The sequence below is a fragment of the Calidris pugnax genome, unplaced genomic scaffold (assembly GCF_001431845.1).
Source record: "Calidris pugnax isolate Ruff unplaced genomic scaffold, ASM143184v1 scaffold95, whole genome shotgun sequence".
NCBI lineage: Eukaryota > Metazoa > Chordata > Aves > Charadriiformes > Scolopacidae > Calidris > Calidris pugnax.
The window spans coordinates 6,545,102-6,572,289 of record NW_015090885.1 but is presented as its reverse complement, the minus strand read 5'-3'; the positions used below and the strand labels follow the sequence as shown (position 1 = coordinate 6,572,289).

General features: G+C 42.4%; 1 protein-coding gene across 1 annotated transcript; it reads right to left on the bottom strand.

Moving 5' to 3' along the window:
• Nucleotides 1-1,706: 1,706 nt before the first annotated feature.
• MAEL (maelstrom spermatogenic transposon silencer) lies at nucleotides 1,707-14,819 on the bottom strand. The gene is made up of 12 exons (XM_014947193.1): nucleotides 14,688-14,819; nucleotides 13,913-13,999; nucleotides 11,667-11,769; nucleotides 9,577-9,732; nucleotides 9,035-9,076; nucleotides 8,051-8,178; nucleotides 7,143-7,197; nucleotides 5,085-5,226; nucleotides 3,772-3,834; nucleotides 2,951-3,083; nucleotides 2,615-2,693; nucleotides 1,707-1,822 (listed from the first exon to the last, which is right to left on the bottom strand). The coding sequence occupies exons 1-12, from the start codon at nucleotides 14,817-14,819 to the stop codon at nucleotides 1,707-1,709; spliced, it is 1,236 nt and encodes a 411-aa protein (XP_014802679.1).
• Nucleotides 14,820-27,188: the final 12,369 nt, after the last annotated feature.

Here is a 27,188-nt window from a genome sequence, read left to right as displayed (position 1 = left end):
ATTCTCTTCTTCATAAGAACTGAAACATGAAACTTTTATTGCAACACCAACCTCTGACAATATTTCAAAGATTATACATCTTTATGCTTTGAAATGTCAATGCAGCAATGGCTGTCAGTTAAGAAACTTAAAACTCAAATAACTCTCTTCTCTCTGCACTGGAGAAGCCTTTACCACTACTAAATAGACACTCCTATTACTCTGTTGCAACATCCCCAGGTGCATCATCAATATATCTCAGTCTTAGAGGTTTATTGTCCCTTATCTGGTGAAATTTAGCAGATAGAACAACAGACTCAAAGGAAGGAAATACAGAATAATTCAAGAAAATTCAGAGACAGAGGCAAAAATCTTAGGTAAGAGGCATAAAAACGATTCAGTGATCCTGCAATACTAGAACAAGGGCCTCAATTGGCCTTACAGTAACTGTAACAGGTTTCCAACTAAACCAGCAATTGGCCTTATTTGACATACTTATCATCATGTTCAAGTTTATTTCTAAGTGTCCTGACCACTTAATTTTGGTTTTGTTTGGGTTTTTCCTATTATCCAAAAGAATAAACCACCCAATTTTGAGTTTCAGTTCCTACAAGGAATGAAATAAATATCTTCTCACAGTTAGTTGCTATGGAAATAGAATTTCACAACTGGACCTCCGTTGGAACAAAATGTAGAAACAACTCAAAAAAAAAAAGCAGCTCTTATTTCTGAAAATCGGTTGCTTAAAGACATACGGACTAAGGATAAGGTTCAGACAACAGACAACTTTTTGGAGACTAATCCAAGACTTGTATCTCCATAAAACAGATTATCTAACTTCCTAGCAATATGTCAGTCTCCCAGTTTTTATGTGCTCTCAAATAATTATGACTGCTATCTACCCAGCCTGACCATCTTGTGAAATTATATCTGCAGACTAATTTATCAGTTGGAATTTGATATTCCTTTCAAAAAACCTGTTAACACCTACACTCCTCTTCAGTCTGTAGGTTTGAGGAACGTGCATTTTTTGAACAGAAAACTGATGCAAAGGAAAACAAAGAAAAGATCTGTTGACTTTTTCTGATGTATATAGCCCATACCTCTAAAAGAACATTAACAGATAGATAAATTTGCCACCACGTTTCTTCCAAGACATTTTACAGGAAGTCTGCTTTTTTTGCCTTGAATGACCACTCAAATTGTTCATGGATAGAACTGACAGATTATAGCAAACCTTTGAAACCATTATACCTTTAATTCCCCTAGTGCAGCCCTTCATACTTTTGATGTTCCCCCCCCCCATCATTTTTTAGCGAGAGCTTATTATACACTGAAATTCTATCTTCCACATGCAGAAGGAGGGAAGGATGTTATTAGAGGAAAAATAAAGCACTTGTTTGAAGTCACATTTGCCACTAAAGAATTCTTCTACTCCAGTGATATTGACTAATCAATCTTGAATTTGTACGCCATCCATTAAGAAACAAAACTACTATGGCATGTATTTTTAAAGAGAGGATGCAACTGTCAGGTTCCTTCAAAATAAGTCTTCCTGTAGATAAGTAAGATTTTTGTCGTCTTTAAATCCAGTCAAAAGTTTTATCATTCTAACAAGAACTTGAACTGTCAAGTGTTGCACATGAGATGAAAAACTGCAGTCTGGAGAAACTGCTGGTTATTTTAGGGAAACAAGGAAATGTGAAAAATGGATGTAAAAAAGATTTTCAATTACTGAAAGACGTGGATAGATCAGATGCACTTTTCAGCAATCGAGTAATTCCTCTTCCTCGCATGGTACTTATTCCATAAAGGGAAGTCTTTGCACCACGTAGAAAATCACCTATTAAATGAAGTTTGCAAATCAAATCAGACTTTAAAGTTTGCATAAATTAATAGAATTGTTCTTCATATGCTGTGGAGCTGAACATATTCAATAGCTCTAATACAAAAAGTCAGAGTCAGGGGTTGTATCCTCTATAAACACCAAGACCATAGGATCTCATGATTTATAATTGGAATCGTTTGAGTTTAATACAGTGTCTTTTATATGCAGCGAAATAAGCTGCAAACTCAGAACTCTTACAGTTTTTTTGTCTTGCAAACTTGATTCTGTTCCTGTGAGGATTAGCCACGAACTGCCCAGATGAACTGAGCTGATGTGCTTTCTACTAAAACAGTTTTCTCTCCAGGAAGATTTTAAATGAGCAGTCTTTATGAAATGAGTTATAACAGAATACTTGCAACAAGTACCTGCTAAGTCTGCACATATAATGACTTAAGAGCAGGAGAGTATTTTAAACATGGCCCTGCCTCAAAGCACCTAAGCATATGAGAACAGACTTCATGTAGCAGAAAAATAAAGGTGTGTAAATCAGAGAGTGACATTTATTAGAAAACCTAAATTGTGAGAGACCTTTTTGACCATAATATTGTGTCCAGTAAGAAAAGGGCAGCTCTTTATGTTTACACTTTCAGAAATTCAGTGACATTTACATGCAGGAATAAGCACAGCTCATGCAGAGCTGTTTAAGCTTTATGCCGCTGACAGGCAATATCTAAGCTCAGAAATTTAAAAAAGTAGCAATTGGATTAAGCTTAAATACCTCTTTCCCCTTACAAATTTCAAACTCACAATTAGAAGGGAGAAACTCTTGATCCTGACTTGGAGAAGCAAAACGTTTGTCACATCCAGAACCCTCAGCCTTTGTTTTCTGTATGAAGAAATAAACATTCGAAGTAACATCTGTCTTCTGAAATGCGGTATACACAGCTATCCATGAAACCTACAAATTATGATCAAAAATCACAAGAAGTGACCCAGCTACTGATTATTTTTCTCTCATTGGGTCTGCCCAATATACGTCAGAAAAGACAGCATCCAAAGAGGAGAAAGCTAACCTGAAACTGGCAAGTATGAACACTCAAGTTAACTAGAAATTAAACAGAATACCAGTTTAAAGAATCTGACCTGAAAACGTCCAGTATCCAGTATCACCATCTTGGTATTTGTACTTTCACCATAATCAGAATCTTGAAGAGGCAGGTGAGCTGCTGTCAGTGAGACCCCATACACAGTAGCTAAAGACTTACTGATGCAGTAACTTGACCGAGAAAAAAAGGAAAACAAGAAAAGTTTGGCTAAGGGGGCTGTAATGCTCACGTACAGAAGCACAGCATTTTCAGTTCTTCGACTGGCAAACAAAAGCAACCACAGAACAGATGACAGAAGGCAGGGGGACATTACTGCAGCAGCTATATAGTTACCCCACATCCTTCCAAGATCACCAGCCTAGTCTACAACTATACATAAAAATAAAACCACTTCCCCACACTATCAAATGCAGACCCTTAGGAGGCTGAAAAGCAACACCCTTTTATTTTTTGCAATGCATAGCAGTATCTAACGAGTTTTTTTGAATGAAAGACTATTCATTATCATCTCTCTCAAAGTGCTACTACTACTACTGACTGAGATCTTAAATAGTATTTCCTTATTTCCCAACTATTTACTTTCACTTCCCCCCCCACACCAAAAAGATTACAGAACCTTATGTATCTACACTATATGTAAGGCAGTATAAAAGTTTCCCAAGTAGAGACATTCTAGAAGATACTGAGAATTTCTCATCAAATACAGGTATACTAAACCTCTGAAGGAAAACAGTTAATTCCACTGTAATTAACACTTCTCTCAGCTCTTCAATAGTAAGTGGAGGTAGTGAAAGGATTAGTAGAGTGGCGGACGTTACTATCACAGAAATTACAGAGTAACTCCTTAGCAATACTCACGCAATTTTCTTACAGGATGCCAAAGCGCAGCAGAGTATGTCATTCTCTTCATGCCACTTGCACCTACATGAAATGAAGCTCAGGCTTATTTCAGAAGCATCTACATCTTTAATTAACATGAACAGTTGGTCCGGTCAGAAGGAACAGGAACTAACATTAAAGATGTTATCTTTTTGTCTCAGTGATCATACAGTACCTTTAAAATTTCACAGAGGACCAGCATTCAAAAACTAAGCTCCAAGTGGCTTATGCAGAGTTAAAGGGCATGCTTAACAGGCAACCTGCTTCATGCTGAGAGTGGGGGAAGGGAAAAAAGAGAATCCTAAGAAACAAATGGAATTTAAAAAGGTAGTTATTTGGAGTTTCCCATTAATGTAAAATAGTTTCTCTTAGTATAAGCATCCCCACTTTCCTCTCCGAGTATGTTTTTTAAAGGACATTTTTTCCATTCTTAAGGTGTCCCTCTAGTGTGAAGATAGCCATGGAAATGGAAAACTACTTGACTACAAAAAGATAAAGCAAGAGTGATTATCCCAACAGATCTTAAAATCCATACTGTAAGCTGACTTCCAAGAATAATCCTTTTTAAAAAAAAAAAAAACGAAAACACACAACTCTACTAAAATTTAAGAACAAGTTATTGGTTGTTACTTAAAACAGCAGCAGAGAAAAAGTTAAGGTATATTTTTCAGTTAACTGTGTCATCACTAAATATTCCCCTGCAACAGCACAAGCTACGTATTACTACTTTGTACAAACACAGAAGAATCTAAAAGCATGAAAAGTATTACTGTTCAAAACACATAGGAAAAAAAAAGAAAACATCCTACAAAGTAAATAGGATTCCAGATATGTTATAAAAAACATTAATTCTGGAAGAAAAAAAGATCGGATCTATCTTATCGCTTATGCTTGAGAACTTGATTTATACCCCCAGCAACCATACCTCGTCCCTCATCACAGTAGCAGCACGAGGCATTTGATGTATAGCAACAGCCAGGTCCCATCCAAATTGCATTTCTAACAGTCTGAATCTTCTTATTTCTATGATTTCCAGTTAAATACCACAATATGTTTTATTCCCTTTTTTTACCCCCTCCTTTAAATTAGGCCTCAGCCTCAGTATTAAAAAGCCATCTACCTTGACACTTCTTTTGGGAAAGTATTTTTCATTTCGAGTTGTACTCATGATAAGAAGCATTTTGGATCAGAAGGCTTGCAGAACATTCTAGCCCAGCAGCATACAAGATCTATGGAGGGCATCGAGACACGTCGGGCTAATACACGTTTCCACAAAGAAGAGTCCAACGTACCTGGTATTACTGGAGAAATCCCACAGGACAGTATCCAGCTCTCTACACACCCAAGTCTTGGATGGTTCTTTTTGGTATTTCTTCTGGTACAGTTCTAGTACCAGGTTTTCCACAGCAAGAAGCTCCAGATGGCTCTTAATGCCTATAGCTCAGAGAAAATCCAAATCAGAACAAGTCAGTGAACAGTCTGCTTGGCTCACATTTCAGTCAAGTCCCTGTTCACTACCCAGCCTTTTACCAGAGCATCAAAGCTCTTGTAAACCTTAACAAGTTATTTCACCAGTGGTTTTAATAAAACCTGGCTTCCTAGCAAAGTGGGTCATCCTATATTTTCATAATTTTGTCTGCCTCGGTAATTATGTACCCTACTTGTGGGCCGTATCTTCAGAAGTTGTTAGTTTTCCCATGTGCTACCATACGCTCACCTTCAGTGATCTCACTGCCTCTAGTGCTCCTTTAACTGGCTGAGCAAAAATGTGCATGCTGCTCTATGGATGTGCTCATTAACCAGTTAGCTGATTCTGCTGCTGTTTTCCTGTCACTGATGGGGAGGACAAGAGGGAGAAGCACACAAAGTAGTTCTAGCTATCTCAAAGCTTCTATGAAACCTTTGAAGCTTGAAGACAAATACAGACAAATACAGCTGTCCATTGCTGAGGGAGCTGGCAGATGTTATTGCAAAGCCACTCTCCATCATCTGTGAAAGGTAATGGAGGACAGGAGAGGTGCCCGAGGACTGGAGGAAAGCTAACATCATGCCAGTCTTCAAAAAGGGCAGGAAGGAGGACGTGGGAAACTGCAGGCCAGTCAGCCTCACCTCTACCCTTAGAAAGGGGACAGAACAGCTCATCCTGGATGTCATCTCTAAGTATGTAGAAGAAAAAAGAGTAATTGGGAGCGGTCAGCATGGATTCACCAAGGGGAAATCACGATTGACCAATCCGATAGCCTTCTACAATGGAATGACAGGCTGAGTGGATGAGGGGAGAGCAGTGGATGTTGTCTACCTTGACTTCAGCAAGGCTTCTGATGCTGTCTCCCATAACATCCTCATAGGTAAGCTTAGGAAATGTGGGTTAGATGAGCGCACAGTGAGCTGGATCGACAACTGGCTGAAGTAAGTGGCAGAGCTCAGAGGGTTGTAATCAGTAGTGCAGAGTCCAGTTGGAGGCCTGAAACTAGTGGTGTTCACCAGGGGTCAGTGCTAGGTCTGGTGTTGTTCAATATACTCACTGATGACCTGGATGAGGGGACAGAGTGTGCCCTCAGCAAGTTTGCTGATGATACAAAACTGGGAGGGGTGGCTGACACACCAGAAGGCTCTGCTGCCATTAAATGAGACCTAGACAGGCTAGAGAGTTAGGCAGTGAGGAACCTAATGAAATTAAACAAGGGCAAGTGTAGGGTCCTGCACCTAGGGAGGAATAACCCCATGCACCAGTACAGGCTAGGGGCTGCCCTGGTGAGGTCACATCTGGAGTACTGCATCCAGTTTCTGGTCTCCCAGTTCAAGAATGACAGGGAACTACTGTAAAGAGTCCAGCAGAAGGCTACAAAGATGATCAAGGGAATGAAGCACCTCCCTTACAAGGAAAGGCTGAGACCTGGGTCTGTTTAGCCTGGAGAAGACAGAGAGGATCTTATCAATGCTCATAAGTATCTAAAGGGTGGGTGTCAAGAGGATGGGGTCAAACTCTTCTCAGTGTTGCCTGGTGACAGGATGAGGGGCAACAGACGCAAGCTGGAACACAAGAAATTCCATCTCAACTTTTTCCCCATGAGGGAAAAACTTCTTTACTTTGAGGGCAACGGAGCACCGGAACAGGCTGTCTAGAGAGGTTGTGGAGTCTCCTTCTCTGGACATACTCAAAACCCACCTGGATGCATTCCTGTCCAGCTGGGTTCAACTAGGTGATCTCTGAAGGTCCCTTCTAAACCCTACCATTCTGTGATTACATAACCCTTCTTCCTTCATTTTTTTTTTGGGGGGGGGGAGGAGGGAGGGAGAGAAGGAGGGGAGGAGGGCGGGAGGAGGCACAAGAATGATTAATTTCCCACCTGTTATGCTAGCCATTCGATTGAGACACCAGCTAATTCGGAATCTGTCATCAGACTAGAGGAAAGAAAACGTCAGTCATATTGAAGAAGTACAGTATAATTCTGACATCTGTAAGACTTCTGACTTCATCTGAAAAAGTCACCCCCAGAACAAAATTCAATGTTTGTGGTACTTAATGTATACTCTTCCTGAAAATTATCTTGAAGCAGAACCAAATGCCACTGAGGCTTTCCAACCACATGTCAGGAGAAATTCTGGACTACTGTTTGGGGACAGGTTTAAGGTTAACCCATTCTACAGATATCTCCATGCGTATTTCTTCAATGCCCTACATTTAGGTATGGGGCCCAAGATCTTGACCCTCCCCACCTTTTTAAGGATTAACATCAGGCTCAAATGGAATCAAAATGCAATATAGTTGTCATGAAGCTTAAACGCCTCAGAATTCTAACATTTTGTTTTGCTCACTGGCAAATGAAACTTGAGCAAAAATTCAGACGTAGAGTATTCTTATGGTGAAAGAGTCATTAAAATGTAAAATCATCCCTTAGAAAAGCAGGATTGTGTGACTGTTATTCAGCACAAACAATTTAAGTCAAGGTTTTAAAAGCCCTTAACCTAAGCAAAAACAACGTCAGAGACCAAGTGAAATGTTCATCAGTAGACTACAGCCAGCAGGGCAGGCTGAAAATAAAAGAAGCAGAAAATTATGCCTCTGCTTTCTAAAAAGGTTAGCTTCTAGAGGCCACTTTTTCCTGCATGGAACTGGGATACTTTGGAAAAGAGTGTCTTTTCCCACTCCTTTGCACACCGATTAGGTTTTAGAGTGAAGTATGTCCTTAGTCACCCAACAGAAAAGCAATTAAAGGTTTTGATGTAGAGCACCTTACTTTGACCTTGACCATACCCTGCAGTAAAGCTGAAGCTGAACACCTCTGGCTGGCTGGACAAACTCAAGCAGCTCCCGTAAGACAACTGCATAAGAAGTACGTGAAAGATGAAATCCAGATATAGGGATCTTATGAGTGGCATCACCTAATGGGGGAGGGAGGGTAGGAAAAAAAAAGTTATGAGAAGTCCTGTTTCCCCCTTCTTTATATCTTTTAATACATATATATGTCTACACACAAACACACACCTCTCCTCTTCTCTACAGGCAGTGTCTGTGATTAAGCTATCAAAACCTTGCTTCTGCCAGCAGAAGATTGGCAGGTCTGGGCTGTGAGCAAACACACACACATTTACCCCTTTTAAAAGGCCATTATCTAAGTATTTGACATAGGAAAACATGAGTCAAGTTTGTTCCCTCTGTACACAAGGGGAGGAAGTGTTCTAATAGAAACAAACGGCAATCTATAAACACTACTTAAGAGACCCAAGGGAAACAAGGCAGTCCAAGCCAGACACAACAACTGTATAAATACAACTTTGTGGATATATGTGAAGCATCAAAACAGTTACAACTTTTAAATACAAACTAGTATCTTTGAGTTACCCTATTATGAATTAGCACTTCATGCTGAAGATATACACAAGGACTATCAAGGGAAGGAAACTGCTCAGATGGGCTTGAAAGCATTTAACGCATATAAAGTTGTCCCACTTAGTAAGAACATACTGCAGTTATTATTGAATAAAAATAGCAAGACAAAATACAAGTAATTCTGACATTGACAAAACCATTTTGGGTGAAGTGCTCTGCCACTTGTGGGTACAAGAAACATAAAAGGTAACTTCAACAAGCTGCTTCATCACTTCTTTCTCTTTGACATTTGAAAAGTTCCCAGAAGGAGAAACTGTAGGCTTACAAAACAATTGGATACAGATCAGATAAGCTGAGTCTAACACTATACACCTTTGCATACCATTCTTTTTCTCCACTGATACTCACTAGCAGCCTGGCAGTGGTACCGAAAACCACGTGGTGGTTCTTCTGCAGAAAAGCAGAGGAGATAGGAGAAAAAGAGCAATCATCATTCAGCATCCACAAATTACAGATCCTTAACTCTCAACTATATACCAAGCTCCATCTTCCCTTGTGGCCTTATAGAAATGCCACAACTATTTTTAAGAGTTATTTTCAGTTATATGCATTTCAAGAACCAAAGTGTATTGTATAGTGTGCGTGTTTAAGTCCAATTAAAACAAACATTCACTAGCATGAAACATAAAGCACAGAGATCTGAAGGTCCTCCTAGGATTTGTTCTATCCTCTTTGGAACTTCCTGCAGTTCTGACACTTCAGTCCATCTCTTCAGAAACAATCAGCACCGCTCCTCTATTTTTAAGTAGTCCAGCCACTTGTAGTCAAAGAAATAAATCTGTGTCAATACCAGAAATCTAACCTGGGCAGCAGTTAAGTGACACTAGAAAGCCTCCCTCTCACCCCAAAGCAAGATAACTACTTCTTGTCTCCCCTTCCTTAGAACTCACCTGGATCTATGAAGTGATGGAAATCTGCCATTATGCCATCCTGTAGGGAGTACTTGACACACCCAATCTCACAAGGAAGGAAACGCTGGTCACAGTGGGATGGCAGCTTGCCATGGCTGTAAATGTTCAGGAAGTAGAAGATATCTGCAACCACAGCTGAAAAAAAAAAAAAAAAAAACAACCAACACATTTTCAGAAGTGCCACCAGAGGTTACAGCAAGCCATCCTGACCTCACTTCATCCAGTGAAAGTTTTGGTGCACTTTATCATGAATAAGTAGGGTAACGATCACATAAAATACAAAGATCTTTCTATGTGTCTGAGATGACAAGGTAACTAATACTTATGCAAGAGTCAGGCATACTGGTAGTCCTGGTACACCTTCCATAGATGCTACTATGTGTAGAGGCCAAAAAAACCCCAAATAAAAGCAACTAAAAAAACCCACCAAACCCCAAGCCCCAAACCCACAGGAATGTTAAGAGGCCTGGAATCCAACAGAACTACTATTGCTTTTTATGGTAAGTCTCTTCACCCTTTCGGAAACCAAACAAACAAACAAAAAAATCAATAACTGCAAAACAGCCTCACAAGCTCAATTCAGTAACTTTCACAAGTTAAATGAGCTGGTAATAATCTTCTGGGGTGAAAGAAGATGAGGAGTCTGCTAATTAAAAGTCTGCTTCTCCTCCGCTAAATAAGCCCCTAAAGAAGGTGGCAAAAATACCCATATTAATGTTAAAATTAAAATGTTAAGAAATAATTAGTTTACTAATTTTAAAAAGCATTTAAAAATATTTTACAATACTTCTTAATCTTTCTCTTCATGAATGTCAAATAGTGTTCTCAATGAAGCTTAAAGCAGCTATTTAATCCTTCCCCTTAAGTTCTGCCCCTCATCAAAAAATCCTACTTGTTAGACTAAATAACAGAGATGTATAACTTTTTATACAGAAATGATGCTGTATGCCAGACTTTATTGCATTTAACACCAGCTGTCCTAAGCTTGAATGCTGGTGCTCTCTTACCTGGGTCTTGAACTTTACCAGCTACAGGGTCATAGGAAAGATACCTCTCCTACCCAAGTCCGAACTGCTTTCCTTATGAAAAAATGGATATAGCTATGGAAACCATACAGGACTTTTACTAAGACATATTAAGCAGCAGCATCATAAAATGCATCTCAGTTATCCCTTGTCATTATCCCTCTCATTCAGTTTAAAGACCAATTGTGTCAGCTCAAGCCACCATGATCAACCTGATCAAATTTGCACCACAATGAGAGGGGAACATGACCTCTGGCAGGGAGGACGCTAACAGGTATTACACTCTTTCCTGCCCCTCCATAACCATGACAACAGGAAAATAGTTCAAGAGACTTGTTCAGTAAAAGGCTTGAGCTGAAACTTAACCACACAGCAGACACAGCTTATATTAACTGGCTGCTTGACTTATCCTGTAAGCACTACCATTTATCATTTTTCAGAATAATGTAAAATTCATGGGGAGAAGACTACAGATGTGTTCATTACTCAATTCTAATCAAAACATCCATTTGAAGAAGGGCTACAGATAAGAAAGGTCTCGTTTTCAAGGGTTCTTCCAATAATAAAGCAAGCCAGGATGTTATAAAAGTACTGACAAAGTATATATTCCCTCTTTTATTCTCCCAAAGAGGCCAAGTCATCATTTTATTTAACAGCTCTACCACACAAATTCTGAACTTTGATATCTAACAACTCTTCATCCTTTAAAATTGGCCTCATAAATCATAAACGTGGGAACATGCAGAATTTTTTTTTTTTTAAAACCTTGAAATAATTGTAAAGAAACTATTAGTGACTATACTGCCAATCAAGTTAAAAAACAGAATTATTTTGGGGGCTGGGGAAAAGGACATTTGCACTGACTTCCCTCTTTACTACAAAAGATCTTTTCACAGCAGTAGACCATTAGTTTAAAACAACAAAACAGTTGACATAGATGGCTATTAGCAAAATGTAATACAGCCTTTGTATAGGTACCATTGAGAATATCTATAAAGGGCAAGCTTTTATCTACCAGAATCAACTGCTTTAAGATTACTATACCCTGATCGTTCTTCCAAGACATTGCAGAGGCATCTGGAAGAGAAGTAATACCAGCTATCTTTGTGGTCAGACAAGCAGGAACTGGATGAGCCAGGTTACACATCTGGAAAAGATGAAAAAATTAAAAAACTCCCAATAACATCCTTCACCTCCTTCTATTGGAGAAACATATGATGTCCATTAACAGTTATAGTTAGGTGGAACAAGTCTGCAGTTTATACTCAGGTGCCTGCATACCTGCAGGCTGGAAAGCAAAGATTTCTCTTCTAACAAAAAGAGAGAGAAGTACCTTATTACCTTGGTCAACTCAGTACAACTGGAAAGAATTACAATTTTTAATTGTACAAATTTTAAAAATGTAATTAAAAAAAAAAATCAAAAGTATTACTTTGTTGGGTTCAACCACTTGCACAGACTAAGAACTTTTCAAATTGGAATTTCAATTTTTTTCCATAACCTGTAGAAAAAAATTTCACATGTGCATTAGTTGCCTTTGACTAGAAATGGAACTGCTGAAAAGCTGATAAAGCCTCAAGGAAGTCACCAGATATGTCTGGCACAGAGCAACTAAGAGGGGCATGTATGCCCATTAAGCACTGCAAATCCATGCATGAATAAGCTTTTAAGCGAACAGAAAGAGAAATCTGGCAGGCCTACAGAATTCAATCATTCAAGACCCAAATTGGGAATAACATCCACATCTAGGTACACTAATTCCAGATTAAAATCTCAGCCAAAGCCCGTGATTATCAGTTTGAACTATTTAAAATAAAATGAGGAATTAGCCACATCGAAGTAAGCTTAGGGCATCTCCAAAAGATGACCAAGACCTTTCACTACACAAAATAACTGGTTGTCTGTGTACAGGGGTGTGATTAATAAACTGAGATCACATATAATCTTGTACATACACACTTGCCTATTTCCACTAACAGACAATAAGGATGATGTTCTTCGTTTTGGTAAAGCAATTATTCCTTTCCCTGATTGCAGCTTTCTAAAATGCTACTGATTGTCAAACAAAATACAGAAGCCTCTGTTTATGACTTAGTTGTCATTTCACGTAGGTCTCCCTTATATATGACAAAGAAGCTCCATTAATTACATATCCCTGGCCTGCCAAATAACACAATGATAACCACATTTTAAACAGCTCTTTTCCATACAGGCAGAAACATTGCCCAACATCTCCCTACTAGTCCAGATTGACTAAATTGACTAATCCAGATTTACTAGTTACTCCAAGATATGATCATCCTGTCATTCTCTTTAGCATTGTTTAAGTGTTTTAAGTCCTAAATTTACCCTTACCAGTAATTTGTAGTTCATAGTTAGTATCTAGTAATATAGGATGAAGAAATAAATGCAGTATTATCCATTTACTCAGTAAGGCTCTTTGCTTTGAAATACAAGTTTTCACACAGCAAACCAAGACTAGGATAAAATAAGCTTTCTGACACCTCACATAATTCAAACTCTGAAGCAAACTATGCTTCAGGGAACTGCTGGGAGAGGGAGAGGCAGACAGAAGGGGAAAAAAAAACAAAACCAAAACCAACAAAGAAGACACACACGCCTTTTCAAGAGAAGTGATCCAGTTAGCACTATTTCTAACCTTAACAACATTCAGCTTAATGTAACTACTTACTTTTATATTGTGGGATTTTGTCCTCCACCACAGCACTACTATTCTCTCCACAATCAAACCAAACTAAAAATAACGATAAGGTATAACTATTATTTTTGTGTGTAGGTTGCAACATTTCTTTGACCTGGCCTAACACACAGCTGTTCAAAAATGCCAAATCGGGTGTATGTAAGATGTGGTTTCAGGATATCAGACAAGAACGATCAAAATTATGGACATCTGTGAATCAAAAGCAACATGAACCTATGAACCAGAAGTCATACCAATTTACAGTATTACAAATAAAAAAAACAGTGTAAGTCAGTCACTGCAAAATAAATTGTTAGAGAACTACATTCTACTTAGTAGAAGAGCCCACAGGAAGAAACTGTGTTGGTTTAAAGTGGTATAGAGTGTTCTCACCTTCAATATAAACCAGAACAATTTTCTGCTTAACTTTTTCAATGGTATAGACTACCACAGCAGCCATAATCTTCAGAGGCTGGAGGCTATGGAGAGCAGATGATCTTCCACACCATCACAGCTGACCAAACCCCACCACCACTTACTCCCCCTCTTATTTAGCTATATCGAAGGGTGTTCCTTTCTCAGCATTTACCTCTTTCACTGTCTTCTGACTGTGCCTCTTTTCATTCCACTTTCGAGCCTTCTCGGTATATATCATCTTTTCCTCCTCAGTCAGCAGCTTGAAGGAAAGTGAATTGTTAAAGTTTTTACTGCTTTCTTCTAGTAGTCCCACAACCCAACAAACTCTGTGTAAGACATCACTTGTGCATTTCCAAAGGACATTAACCAATGCTTGGCAAGACCTGCCAACTGCTAACATCGACAAACATTTCCAGTTGCTTTCTCCCTAACAAAGCCATATGCTTTGATTCAAAACATCTAACAAGCAGGTGCTTTGAAGTCTCTTTGGACAAGGGCAAACTAGCACTGCCCCATTATGAACAAGAAGTCTGAAAACTACTCTTGCCAGCTGGGTATGCTACAACCCATCGCAAAAGAAGCCAGATCACCCTCCCTGTAGCTGAGGGGAGGTCGGTATAGCTTCTGCTTTTTGGCTAGAGCCAGCTGAGGCCACTTAGCATGCCCACTTGAGCTGCTGAACATAGGGCAGCTGAGCCACCAGCCAGCCTACCCTCCAAGAAGGGCCACGCAGACATTTTGTCCCACACACAACCTGCACAGGGGCACCACACAGATCCACCCGATGGCCACTGGCTCCCCATGAGCAAGATGCAGGGGAGCCGCTGTGAAACCCACGGCTTCAGCACACTGCGGGTGGTGCTGGACCGCGCCCCCCCCGCCATTAAGCTGCCTTAACCCGAGGCCGTTCCCCCCCGCCCGGCCCCGCAAGAGGCCCTTCCCCTCACCGCCCAGGCCTGGGAGCAGTAGGGCATGGCGTCGACCACGCCGGTGGCGGGCAGCCCGCGCCCACGCAGCTCGGGCAGCTGGTCGCGCACGAAGAAGTAGTAGGCGCTGCGGTAGTCCCGGCGGTGCGCCATGGCCAGCGGCCGCCCGGGCCTCGGCTTCGGCCTCTCCCCGTCCCGCCACACCGCGGCGGCGCCGGTGTCTGCTCACGCGGACGGGGTAGCCTCCGCCCCCCCTTCGGGGCGGGACCGAGGAGGCGCGCGCCTTTTGGCGGCAAGGGGGAGGTCGAGGTTACAGGTAACGGTCGCCCGCGTGCCGGTGCCGGCCCCCGCCTCGGGGCTGAACCGGCGCGTGTGGGGCTTTATTGGCGGGGTCTGGGGGCTGAAGGGCGAGAGGCGCCCCCTTGGGGGCAGGAGCTCGCACCAAGCTCCGGGGGAGGTTCGAAGCGCGGGGTTCCCGCCCTCACAAAATGGCCGCAGGTACCGAACCTTCGAAATGAAAAGGGGCTCAATCACAGAATCACCACGGTTGGAAGGGACCTCTGAGATGATCAAGTCCAACCTCAAAAAAAAAACAAAAAACCCAAACCCAACAAAAACCCCCACAACAAAACAAAAAACAAACAACCCACCACATCACACCCACCCACAAACTAACAATCCCGGGCACTAGAGCATGCCCTGAAGAGCCATATCTACACGTTTCTTAAATACCTCCAGGGATGGTGACTCCACCACCTCCCTGGGCAGGCTGTTCCAGTGCCTGACCACCCTCTCAGTAAAGTAATTCTTCCTAGTATCTAATCTAAACCTCCCCTGCTGCAACTTCAGACCATTTCCTCTGGTTCTGTCATTATTCCCTTGGGAGAAGGGAATAATTATATTCTGCTAAGGTTTATCTTCTCTCCTTGCTCAGGTGCTGCCAAATACCATCAAATCTTGCAAAAAGTAGAGCCACGAATTGTCATTGTAGAAGAGGCAGCAGAAATGCTTGAGGCTCGCACCATTACTACTCTGAGTAAAGCTTGCCAGCATCTCATCCTCATTGGAGATCACCAGCAGGTAACAACCATGACTAATGTCTCTATGCTTTGAGCGACACAGGATTAATTTCTTTCTCAGAAAGAAATCTCAGAGGAAGAAATTCTTTTGAATTTCTTCATTCATTCAAGAATTTGAAGAAATTCTTTCTCAGAAAGACCTTTTTAGTAAGGTCTCTTCTAATGCTTGGGAAAATGGTGGTTTTAGATTATTTCATATCTGGATTTGTGTGAAAATACTTACTTTATAGCAGCAGGTAACAACCATGACTAATGTCTCTATGCTTTGAGCGACACAGGATTAATTTCTTTCTCAGAAAGAAATCTCAGAGGAAGAAATTCTTTTGAATTTCTTCATTCATTCAAGAATTTGAAGAAATTCTTTCTCAGAAAGACCTTTTTAGTAAGGTCTCTTCTAATGCTTGGGAAAATGGTGGTTTTAGATTATTTCATATCTGGATTTGTGTGAAAATACTTACTTTATAGCAGCTATGGCATGTGGGTTTCAAGGTCTCAGCATTTCTGAGCCTTGCCATGGGTATGGGGAGGAGCAAGACCTGGGCCCTTGACCCAAGCTGGCCAACAGGATTATTTCATACCATGAACGTCACATTCAGTTTAAATTAGAACATTTGCTGAGGAGTTTCTCACTCTCTCCCCTAATGGCTGCCATCCTGAGAACTGCTTGCGCCCATGCCAGACCCCTGAGCCCTTCACTCCTCCCAAAGCCCTAGCGCTTGCGGTGTCCGACATGTGCTGGCCACGGCTGGGAGTGCACAGCTTCCTGCTGATAGAATGGGCTGAGTATAATGCTGGTGTATCTTATATTGGTGTCAGGGTCAACACTAGTTCTTTAGTGTTATTAATTAAGGGCTGGAGAGACCTTATAGCAGCCTTCCAATATCTGAAGGGAGCCTACAGGAGAGCTGGAGAGGGACTCTTTGTCAGGAAGTGTAGTGACAGGACAAGGGGTAATGGTTTTAAATTGGAAGAGGGGAGATTTAGATTAGATACCAGAAAGAAATTCTTTACTGTGAGGGTGGTGAGGCACTGGAACAGGTTGCCCAGAGAAGCTGTGGATGCCCCATCCCTGGAAGTGTTTAAGGCCAGCCTGGATGGGGCTTTGAGCAACCTGCTCTAGTGGGAGGTGTTCCTGCCCATGGCAGGGGGGTTGGAACTCGATGATCTTTAAGGTCCCTTCCAACTCTAACCATTCTATGATTAATGTTAATTATTTAGTCTTATTCTATTACATCTGTTTATATCCCAGCCCTTGGGTTTCCTTGGTTTTTCCCAGTTCTCCTTCCCAGGTGGGGAGGGGTCATCAGGTGATAGAATAATTATCTAAATGACAATAAATTGTTGTGGGTTCCTCAAACCATAACAACGGGTCATACTCCTCTATGTTCTCTCAATCTGAATAATGTTATAGGCTAAATTTAGTAAAACCCTTACAAAGAGTCACTACATTCTATTTATGCAGGTTCATATGTATAAAGAAAGAAAGAAAGGAACAGAAGAGACCAGCTGGAATTCCATATCCAAAATGCATCTGCTGGTACGTGGGACTTCTGAAAATATTCAGAGATCATTACTGGTGGTGGCAGCTACTTTGTCTAGGCCAAACCGGGCACCCTACCACACCTCGCTGTAGGGTGGGCAAGGTGCCTGCCCTGCAGCCATCCCCCTTGGCTGCTGGCTCGGCTCTCCTCTCCTTCTGAGGCAGCCTGGCTCCTGCACTGCTCCCTGACAGCCAGCTCAGGAGGAGCTGGGTCTCCATGTCACAAAATGCACACCATGGTGATGTGGCTACTCTGACGCTTCCAGCAGTGCTCAAAGCACTATCAGGACCTGGGGTCCTGGGTGACAATAGGGGGAGAGAGATAACAGGAGTAGGGGACCAGGAGGTGCAGGAGGGAGCGGGGGAAGAGGTGAAGACCAACTTCAGTTAAGAGGCCTGTGTTTGTTTTTGAGATAAGTGGTAGGAAAGTGGAGGAGGCGAGAGGGCATGCGTGTGCTTGGAAAGGCAAACTTCCTCATTAAAAATAATTTGGGAGATCATGTTAAGCAAAACCGAGGCTGCTGTCCAGACTCTCATTTTGTGGTTTTGGGTTGATTTTTGTTGTTGAATTTTTTCCTTTCATCTATCTCATTGACATAATTAACACTTCCTTCACTGACAGTTTGCATGGTGAGTCACAGTTCAGATAAGATAAAGGCTGGAAATAATCTAATCTGCATCATCTTGATGAGCAGCAGCATGGGTTGCTTCCCCCCTTAAGCTTTCTATTGATCTCTCTCAAAAACCAAATGATCTTTGCTGGCCATAGTAAAAAAAAAGGAAGTTAGCAGGGCAATAACCCCAACTGGCTTTAAAACAAAGTTTAATCAATTTACAGATGGGATTGTGACACCTGGACCCTAGGTTTGACCTGAGACTGAGACAAGGTCACTGAAGTGGCAGTGTTGGCATGGGCCCTGGTTAAACTCTGTGCAGGTTTTGCTTTTTCCAGGCCTGTGATGTCTCCCACATTCCTCACTCTTCCCCTTGTCTTTTGGGGGATCTCCTTCAGCATGCAGGTTGCAGTTCCTGCAGAAGCTGCGTAGTGCAGCAGAATGAGAGCACGCTGCTTCTTACACAGCCATCATCAGTGGAGTTACTCAGATAATCTCAATGGAAACGAATGTGTATCCTTGACTTGGAAGACTCTTTCCAATCCTTTATCTCAGAGTCCTCTGGAATTTACTGTAAACCTAGACATGAGGATAAAAATGGTGATCAAACACCTCCATGTATTTCCAAATCACTGGAAAACCCTGCCTCTATAGTCCTCTCAGTCTAGCTGCTTTTTTTTTCATCTTCTGGTTAAGGAATGTAAGTCTGTTTAACTCCAAAGGAAGTAGCTGTTGTTTAGTCTCAAATCTTTGGCTTAGCTGGAGCTGCTGGCAGGTAAGATCAGATCACATTGCTTTTGCATCTTACTGGTGCCTGGTTTCTCTGAGGGTTAGAAAATGCTCGGGCAGCTTAGTCTTCTGGAAGCTATTTTCTCTTGCGCAAATCCAGTCAAACAGTTTTGTTTTCAGTTTGTGAACCACTTACTGAATTTGCTGTTAAACATACAGGAGGAGTCAATGACATTGTTAGAAATGTATAAAATAGTGATGTAGATTAAAGGAGAATAGGTGAGCGTTTTTAAAGTCACTTTCACTGTTGTAGAAAATGATTTATATTCTGGTCTAGTTCCTGATACATTAATGCTAAATCTCTGAGGAGAGACTGCAAGAAAAACCTTGTATCTTGTAAATACAAACTTCTGCACAGAGTCTAGTTTTTCATGCAGAAAGGCGTGTATTTACTGTTACGTTACTGTAAGAGTTGTTGCTAGGAGTGCATCTATGCACATTTGTTTTACTTGCTTCACACCATGTTCTTTTCTCTCTTGTGCAGCTTTGGGACCCACCCTTTAGCAGCCCTTCCTTTTAAAGAAATTCGGATAATGTGTGCATCAACTGTTTGAAAAAACACAAGGCTCCAGTAATAGCTCTCCTAGGGCTAGAGGTGTGGTTGGAAAATAAAATTCATAAGCAGCGGAGAGAAAAAGGATTTTCCTATGTGGGGTGGGGGGCAGAGAAAAGCAGGGAAGGGATCATCTTCAGAGCACCACATCATCAGTATTCTTCCCCAGGGCCCTGAGGAGAGCCCAGTGCCTCTGAAAGAACTTGTCTTTTAACTCTTCAATTGTCTGCTGTTTAATGTAGCTGGCAAAGGAGTTCTCCGGACCATTTATACTGATTTGTAAATAACTTTTGTAGCACTGGGGCCGTTCCAGCAGATAAAAGCAAGTGTTGTGCCAGTTTATATATTACTTTTTTTTTTTTTTTTAAAGCACTTTATTCAATTGAATGACTTGATATGCCAACACTTAATTCCTAGGTACCTGGCCTTGGAATCCCAGATCCAGAATTAGGGGCCTGTGCTTTCCCATCAATGCATGGAGTTTGTCAGATGACTTGAAATAGGGTCTATGTACCCTAGTACTATGTAGAGAGAAAAACTTTCTGGAACTTTTCTGCCAGTAATGTATTTTCATTCATTCAGGATTCATGGTTATAATCTCTCCAAGGTATGCCTTACAGTTGTTCATCGGAAAGAATGAGCCAAGTTACCCTAAAAAACACAGCAATGACTACATCTGCTGTTACCCTCCTATCTGCTGGTGTGGGGCTAGAGCACTTTCCCACAAAGTGAAATATTTGGTCTTTATGTTAGAGGAATCGGGCTAGATCCATCAGTCCAAGAGATGAGGCTGACGCAGCTCCACACTCCCAAATCCAACTGAAGTGAGGTTGAGCGTATATTCCCAGTCTAACACGCCAGCTCCTCCTGTGGTTTTGCCATTGGAGATGCACCATCCACTCCCTGCCTTCCTGACTCTAAGGGCACATCACCTTCTTGCCAGCTAGTTCAGCTTGATGGTTACTACTGCTGACATACTCACTTGCATCCTCACTCCCCCCTGGCACCACTGGCGTAAGGGCTTCAGACCCCTGGTCCACTCTAGTGGACAGCACTTCTTGTCACTCACTTGGGTCCCTCCAGCCGCTGGCACCGCTGGTCTCTGCAGTCCCAGCCCAGTTTCTGCCACCCAGACCCTCTCTCCCTCCCGTTGCTGGCCTCAGGGACATACAGGGGCCCCTACGACCTGCAGTCCCGTTACAGTTGCTGGAGCTTCCGTCAACTCACTTCTTTCTCTCCAGTCACTGTCATCCAGGCAGACAGGCTCTCCAACCCATGGCTTGATGACAGACGGGTGCTCAGACACCTATACACACTCATACACCCCAAATAGAGAGTCCTTCACTCAGAAAAAGAGTTACAAAGGAATTTAATAAGAAGATACGAACGGGCTGTGCCAAGCAGGTGCAGGGCAGGGCAGACAAGCACATCACCCAGCAAACTATTCATACATGACTGTCCCTTTCCCACACTTGTTCCTTCCCAAATCACTTAGATCCCTCCTTTTCTTTGCCTTTCATTCCTCCCCTAAGCATCCTATAAAAAGTCCTATGCAATCCCAAAAATGTGCTTCCCCTGCATCCCATAATGTGTCCTATATCTATCCATAGGCTGCAACGCCACTCAGTCCTAAAATTGCTGTAGCGTTGACTCATCTTGATGGGCTTCATGCCTGCACCCTGGGGCTGAGGCTTTCCTGGGACAGGTTTTCCCTTCCTCCAAGTCCTTAATTTGGGTTCCCATCTGCCATTGTGTCCCTGTGCTCCTCTGGACTTGTAGATATGCACTTTTGATGGGCTGATGGCTCCTGTGATGGGTGTGGGAGGAGCCAGGGCAGGGTATTATTTGGGCTACCCCTATGCCATTGTCTCTCTGCACTTCTTTGTGGGTGTGTAGACAAGCTTTTATCACATAACCTCAAAACTGATGTCTTTCAATCTGGTTCTGGAGGTTTTAAACTTATAATTTCCCTGAAGAGTGATACAAAGTGGGAACTTTGCCTTTCCAGTCCAGTAATTATTATTGTTTCCTATATAATGTATAAACATTTCAGATATCAGAACCTGCAGGCGTCCCCTTCCTGAGGCGAATGATTTAACCAGTAAGATAGAGCTGTCAGCTTTCTCTTGGTCTCACTCCTTTTGACCTAATGAATCTTGGGTTTCTTCCTGAACAGTTCCCCAGCTGTAAAAGGAGTGGAGAGTGCCTTTCATGACAGCAGTATGATTAAGGATGTAACTTTGAACACCTAGGAGTCAGGAGGCCTTTTAATAAAAGCTAAATCATATCCCTTCCTCCCCCTCCTCCATTTCTTTGCCTGCTTTTGCAGGGCTTTGGTGAGTGTTAGACCTTTTATGAATGTCCTGGATCAGGCCTCACAGGTGATACCAGCACCTCCCAGATTTCTGGGGGAACTCAAATGAGAGCTGCTATGCTTCTGTCTGCTCTTCAGAAATATTAGTGTTTGTGGTGAGAGTTGCAGTGCAGCAGGTCATGGAGTTGTGGGATGCATGGGACTTGCTGGGCAAGTGCCATAACCCTACTGACCAGCACCTCCCAGGAACACTCAGCCTATTGCAAGGTATGTGGCGACCAGCTGCCCATGTGTGGTACAGATGCATCCCCTCTATGCCATACATTTCAAATATCTTTAATGCTGTGGCTCTAGTGAAGACACCACATTGTTCCAGTATCCTGTACAAATACCAGAAAACCTTAATACCTGATAAGACTATGTTTCTGGGTGGAAAACAGGGACCTGGCTGCAACAACCCAAATGTATATAAGCCTTAGCTTGGGTGCTTGTTAGACATCATGTGGTCAGGACTACCTGGGCACGCGGAGAAGGAAAATTTTAAGTGTGTAGTCAACTTTGACAGTATGTGTGTGCTTTCAGTCTCAAGCTGCTGCTGAATTGAGGGGTTCTTAGACTGCAGTTCTAAATGTCAGGTACCAAAAATTTTCCTTGTTCTGGATCTGGCCCCAACTAGGATGACCTGGGTAGTTATAGACCTCTCAGACTGACAGGGATCCCAGGGAAAAGAATAGAATCACTGATACAGGAGTTGCCTCAATAATGAATTAAAGAAAAGTAATGTAATTAATGCCAATCAACACAGATTTGCAGAAAATAGATTCTGTCACATAGGTTTGTAATTGCATCAAAAAGATATTAAGTGTGGTTACTAAAGGTAATGCATTCAGACACGTGAGGCATGTGACTTAACTATACAACACTAAATCAAGGAAATGCAGAGACTATCCAGTCCCCAGTTAAAACATTAGCTTAAGATGTCCCAGAATGTAATTTTAAATGAGGAATTGCAATTGCATGTTTTCAGCAGGATTTTTCTTAGTTCACTTCTTGGCTGCATACTACCACGTATTTGTTGATACCCTTGAAGGAAACATACAGTCATCACAGATACTTGCAACTGATATAAAGGTTGAGGGAATAGTTAATAACATAGGTGATAAAATGGGATATCCACCAAAGAGGAGTTCCCCATGTGATGCTGTGTGAAAAGGACTAATGGCACGATCCCAGGAAGAACAGACAAATATTAAGCAGGAGTGATGATGCTGTAATACTTCTACTGTGCCTGGGATGCTCTCTCCAGATCTGGTGTTAGCTCAAAAATATAGCAAAATAACAGCCTGTTGAACTTCCAAAGAGAATGTTAAAAGGTGCTTTGATCATAGTCTGTTGTTACTTCTGGTGAGAAATGCCTTAAGAAGGTACTTCCATCTAGCTTAGCAGTACTAGAAGTTGAAGTTAGGTGAAATTAGGGGCAGGGTGAGGTCCCTTCCAACGCAAAGCATTCTGTGATTCTTTTTCTAACAGATACGCTGTAGTTCAAACAGGATGTAGTGTGGCAAAGTGATGTGGACTATTTTATTAAGAAAGCTGGATTAGACAATCACAGAAGTCCAGTTGGTGAAGTTCCTCTCCCTGAAAGTATTTGTTGAAAGTATTTGTGCTGCCCGCAGTTTCTCTACAGCCAAAACCGCAGAGGGTTTAACACCTCATTATCTTCTTGGTTATCTGTAGATATGCAAGCTGAGTTTGTCTCATTCCTGTTCTGTGTGTTTTTGCATATAGTGACATACAAAAGATTGTGAGCTGGGATGATTCACTTATGATTGTGCACCTCTATAATAACTTCACAAAACATTATTGCTGCTATGCACTTAGTGTTTTATTTAAATGAAAATTTCAGGTTCCCTCTGAAAATGTAGCAAAGGTACGCTATGATTTTTTGGTGTCTAAAAACAATAAGGAGTAGCATGGGAAGTGTATACAGGAGAGTGAATGCTGTAGAGATGCTGTTCTCTTGGGTTTTTTTCTGATGCTGAATTTATATACAGAACTCAAGGTGCATTGAAATGAGAAAGTCAAATGTCTGCATTAAATATTCTAAACATTTGTTGGTACAAACCTCATGGTTAAGAACAAAAGCATTTTGTATATCCACATCACCCGCTCCTGACGTAAAAGCTCTGTATTATTATACTATCAAATGTAGCCAGGCAGCTCAGAAAAAACAACATATACAGAGTGCATATATTTCAGCAATGTCTTGCTGTGAAGCTATCAATGATTATTAAGAGATTCCAGTGTAACAAAGCAAACAAGGAAAAGTTTTAGTTAGTAGCTATTCTACAGGGACTCACTAAACACTTTGAGTTGACAATGTGTCACCTAATAGCTTCTGTAATGTGCTGGTCTCGGTACTAAATCAAGAGAGCAGTGTCTAATGGCTGAATCTTGTATGACATCCCAGAAAGCTGTTGAAATCACTGTTTCTATGGAAATTTCTACAAGGGGAATCCAAGGGGCTGAATGGATGTGCAAAAGTATGCATGAAGAGAAGTATTTTCACGCAGCATGGTGGGTTTTCAGGGATGTTGCTGAGATGGGTGATTCTGAGTGAGGTGCTGGTGTAAATCATTCCAGACGCTGGTAACTTAAAAAGCTGACTCTGCTTATCAACAGAGGAAATGGCCACAAAAGACTGGTACTGGAAGATGAAAGGAGGCGGGGAGGAATGAAGTAGTTGGCAAGGAAAAAAAAGAGCCAGCAGCTGCTACAGCATGAGTAAAAAGTGAGTTTGTTTGTTTCCCTATTGTTCAACTGAATTTGTTCATGATCTCATTGCTTAGAGGAGAACTGCTCCAGGCAGAGTCATGGAATGATTATAACAAATAAGTGTTGTTGCACGGTACTCTTCCGATTCAGTCTGGGGGTAAATTCTGCAGGACCGGGTACAGGGAATTTGGTCATCAGGTATCAAGGTTGTCAAGTGACTGAGGGAGATGAAGGTTGAAATTTACTGATGTTTTACAGGGGACGGAGAATCCCTGCTGGGCTGTGGCTGGAAGCATCTGGCTAATTGCATAGGAATTTACCCACTGTTGGAAGGTGAAACGGGGCTAACTGCAGTCATGCAGCTTTCTGTCTCCAAGTACTGGCTAAAAGGAAAGACAACATCCCAACATTAACTATTAAGCCTGCTCAGATGTTGCAATACTCAGATCAAAGGTCTACAGAGATCTGGAACATCTATTCAGGGCTGGAGCATCCATCATACGTTCATATATACAAATGACAGCTCACGTTAAGTGAAAAAGAACCGTACAGTGTATGAAAATTTCAAAGCAGCTATAAATCCAACGTTACATGGAAAACAATGGTGCTTCCTCGTATTGAAAATCTTTCCTTCCTTTGTTGTGAGTCAAAAGTTTAGCAAATCTGATTTATTCGCAAAAGCTGGAGTGGATAAAAAAAAAGCAAGCTGGGAGTAGCTAACAATAGTGACGCATAGGGGATTGTGCTGCTCCCAATGTTAAACATATGAGATAATATCAACATCAACATTGTCGCAGGAAACTCCGGATCAGGCTCCTGGCCAATTAAGTTACAGAAAAGCAAGGCACCAGGATTGCACTTGAAAAATTGAGGGTTATCATGAAAAATGGTTAACGGAGGGAGGGAGGGAGAAGAAAAAATAGCGCTGTGTTCACCTTTTCGGAGTCTTAATTCAGCCCATAACAAACCTTCATGGGTTATATCCTATAGATACATAATAATAATGAGGCAGGTCCTCAGCCTGCGAAGTCTTACAGCTCCATCTGAGTTTTCTGGAACTACATGTGTTTCTTGAGGCTGAAGTTGAGGCCCTAACCAGAGGTGTCTACTTTGCTGTCCATCTGCAAGTATGCACAAAGACAGTGGGGCGTCAGATCACCGTGTGCTGAAGCCAAACAGCACTGTACTGTGTATTTAAGCATAACAGGGTGTTAGTTCTTAGTAGTGGCTTTTAGCTAGTACTGCAAAACAGTTACATTTGTAATGTATCAGGTGAGAGGAACATCAGGACACTGATTGGGGTGGGTGTGTATGTGTTTTTTTATAAAGCAATGCTGAACAAAAATGAAGTTCTATGTGAAAAGTATTTTTGAATAACATTGAACAGCTCCGAATAAAACACTTCAAAACAGATTGGCTGCCTAGGGATTGTCTCCTTGCTTAATTCCACTTTAACTATATTAAACAAGGAACTACAACCATTCAAAAACAACCTAAATGTTTCAACACATCCTTTATCGCAGCAAACATGCTGTTTTCCTTTTTCACTCAGAAATTATTGATCTATTTTTATTCATGCTTTTGAAAAAAAAAACCAAAAAAAACAAGCCTATCTTGCCTGTAGACTGAAAGGCAAAATTCTGGGGAGTCTACGGGCAAAACACTGGCTGGAATGGAAATGGCTTGTCCGGTTTTACGGCAGGCGGGCGTCCCTGGGCACCCTGCCCCTGGCAGCGGGACACAGCCTAGCGCTGCTCCCTCCTGGGGCACAGCTTGGCCTTAGAAAACGAGAGCCGTTTATGTTCTTTGGCAGATTCCAGAGGAGAAGAGGTCGCAGGCTACTCCCATCTCCCATGTGGATCGCTGACATCTGCAGAGTCTAAACTTTGCTCACAAACACCAGCCAAGCCCCTGAAAGAAAAACGCCCGGAGATGAGCGACGCTCCAGGGGAAGCTGTGCTGGGCACTGCGAATGGTGAGTGCTGTGTTGGAAGGTGCTTCCCGTTGGTGCTGAGCCACCAAAGAATGTGTGTGGCTATTTAGCCAGCTCTGGGCCCGTAAAATAATCCCACTGATTTATTGGGCTCTTGTGGAAAGTTCAGAAGTTTGAAGTACAGTATGTGTGTATACATGTGGTCCTCTGTGGCCAGGACCGCTTAACTTCAGAACAACATCCATCTCTTCCAGAGTGATCTCTTTTAGCAGTATTTCTAGTTGGCTGGCCCTTCTCCCCTCCCCCCAAAAAAACTTACACCCACTTCCAGTATCGCGCTGGCATGAAAACTTAGAACACCCCACAGTTCAGATGTCCGTCGTTAACAGCCAGAACACCTCCTCCTTATCTAAAATTTATATCCCCTCTTCATCTAAAATCACAGTAATTAGTCGCAGTGCCCATGCTGGAAGCGGAAACCCCAGGGAAATTCAGAACTGGAACAGCCTACCTTCATTTCCCAAGGCATACATTTGGTTAATTGGGGGAGGGTAGATGCTCGGGGGTGGGGGGCACATTTTTAAGTGCTTTCGAGAGAAGTTGTAAGCCGGGACGGGCCCGGCGGGGGGAGCCGGGGGCTGCGCATCGCTCCGGCCTGGGCGGCTGAAGGAGTCGCAGAGAAACGTGCCGGGGTGCCCGCAGACCGGGAAAACCTCCGGTAACCCCCCTTCACCACCGCCCGGCGGCACCTGGCAACCGAAACGCGCCTTTGCCCCCCGCAGCGGGGAGGAAGCGGTTTCGGGGAAGCCTCCTCTCCCCACGCCGACCCCCGGCTCGGCGCCCCCCCACCGCCGCGCCGTCCCCGCCTGCCGCCGCGCCCGGACCGGCGGCGGGGGCGGCCCTGCGAGGCGGCTCCCCCCCCCAA

Coding starts and splice junctions, on each gene's coding strand:
- MAEL (XM_014947193.1), bottom strand. CDS start 14,819: ATGGCGCACCGCCGGGACTACCGCAGCGCCTACTACTTCTTCGTGCGC. Junction 3,084..3,771: donor GCATCCTGTAAGAAAATTGC/GTGAGTATTGCT, acceptor TTCTCGGTCAAG/TTACTGCATCAGTAAGTCTT. Junction 2,694..2,950: donor TGGATACTGGACGTTTTCAG/GTCAGATTCTTT, acceptor TTCTTCATACAG/AAAACAAAGGCTGAGGGTTC.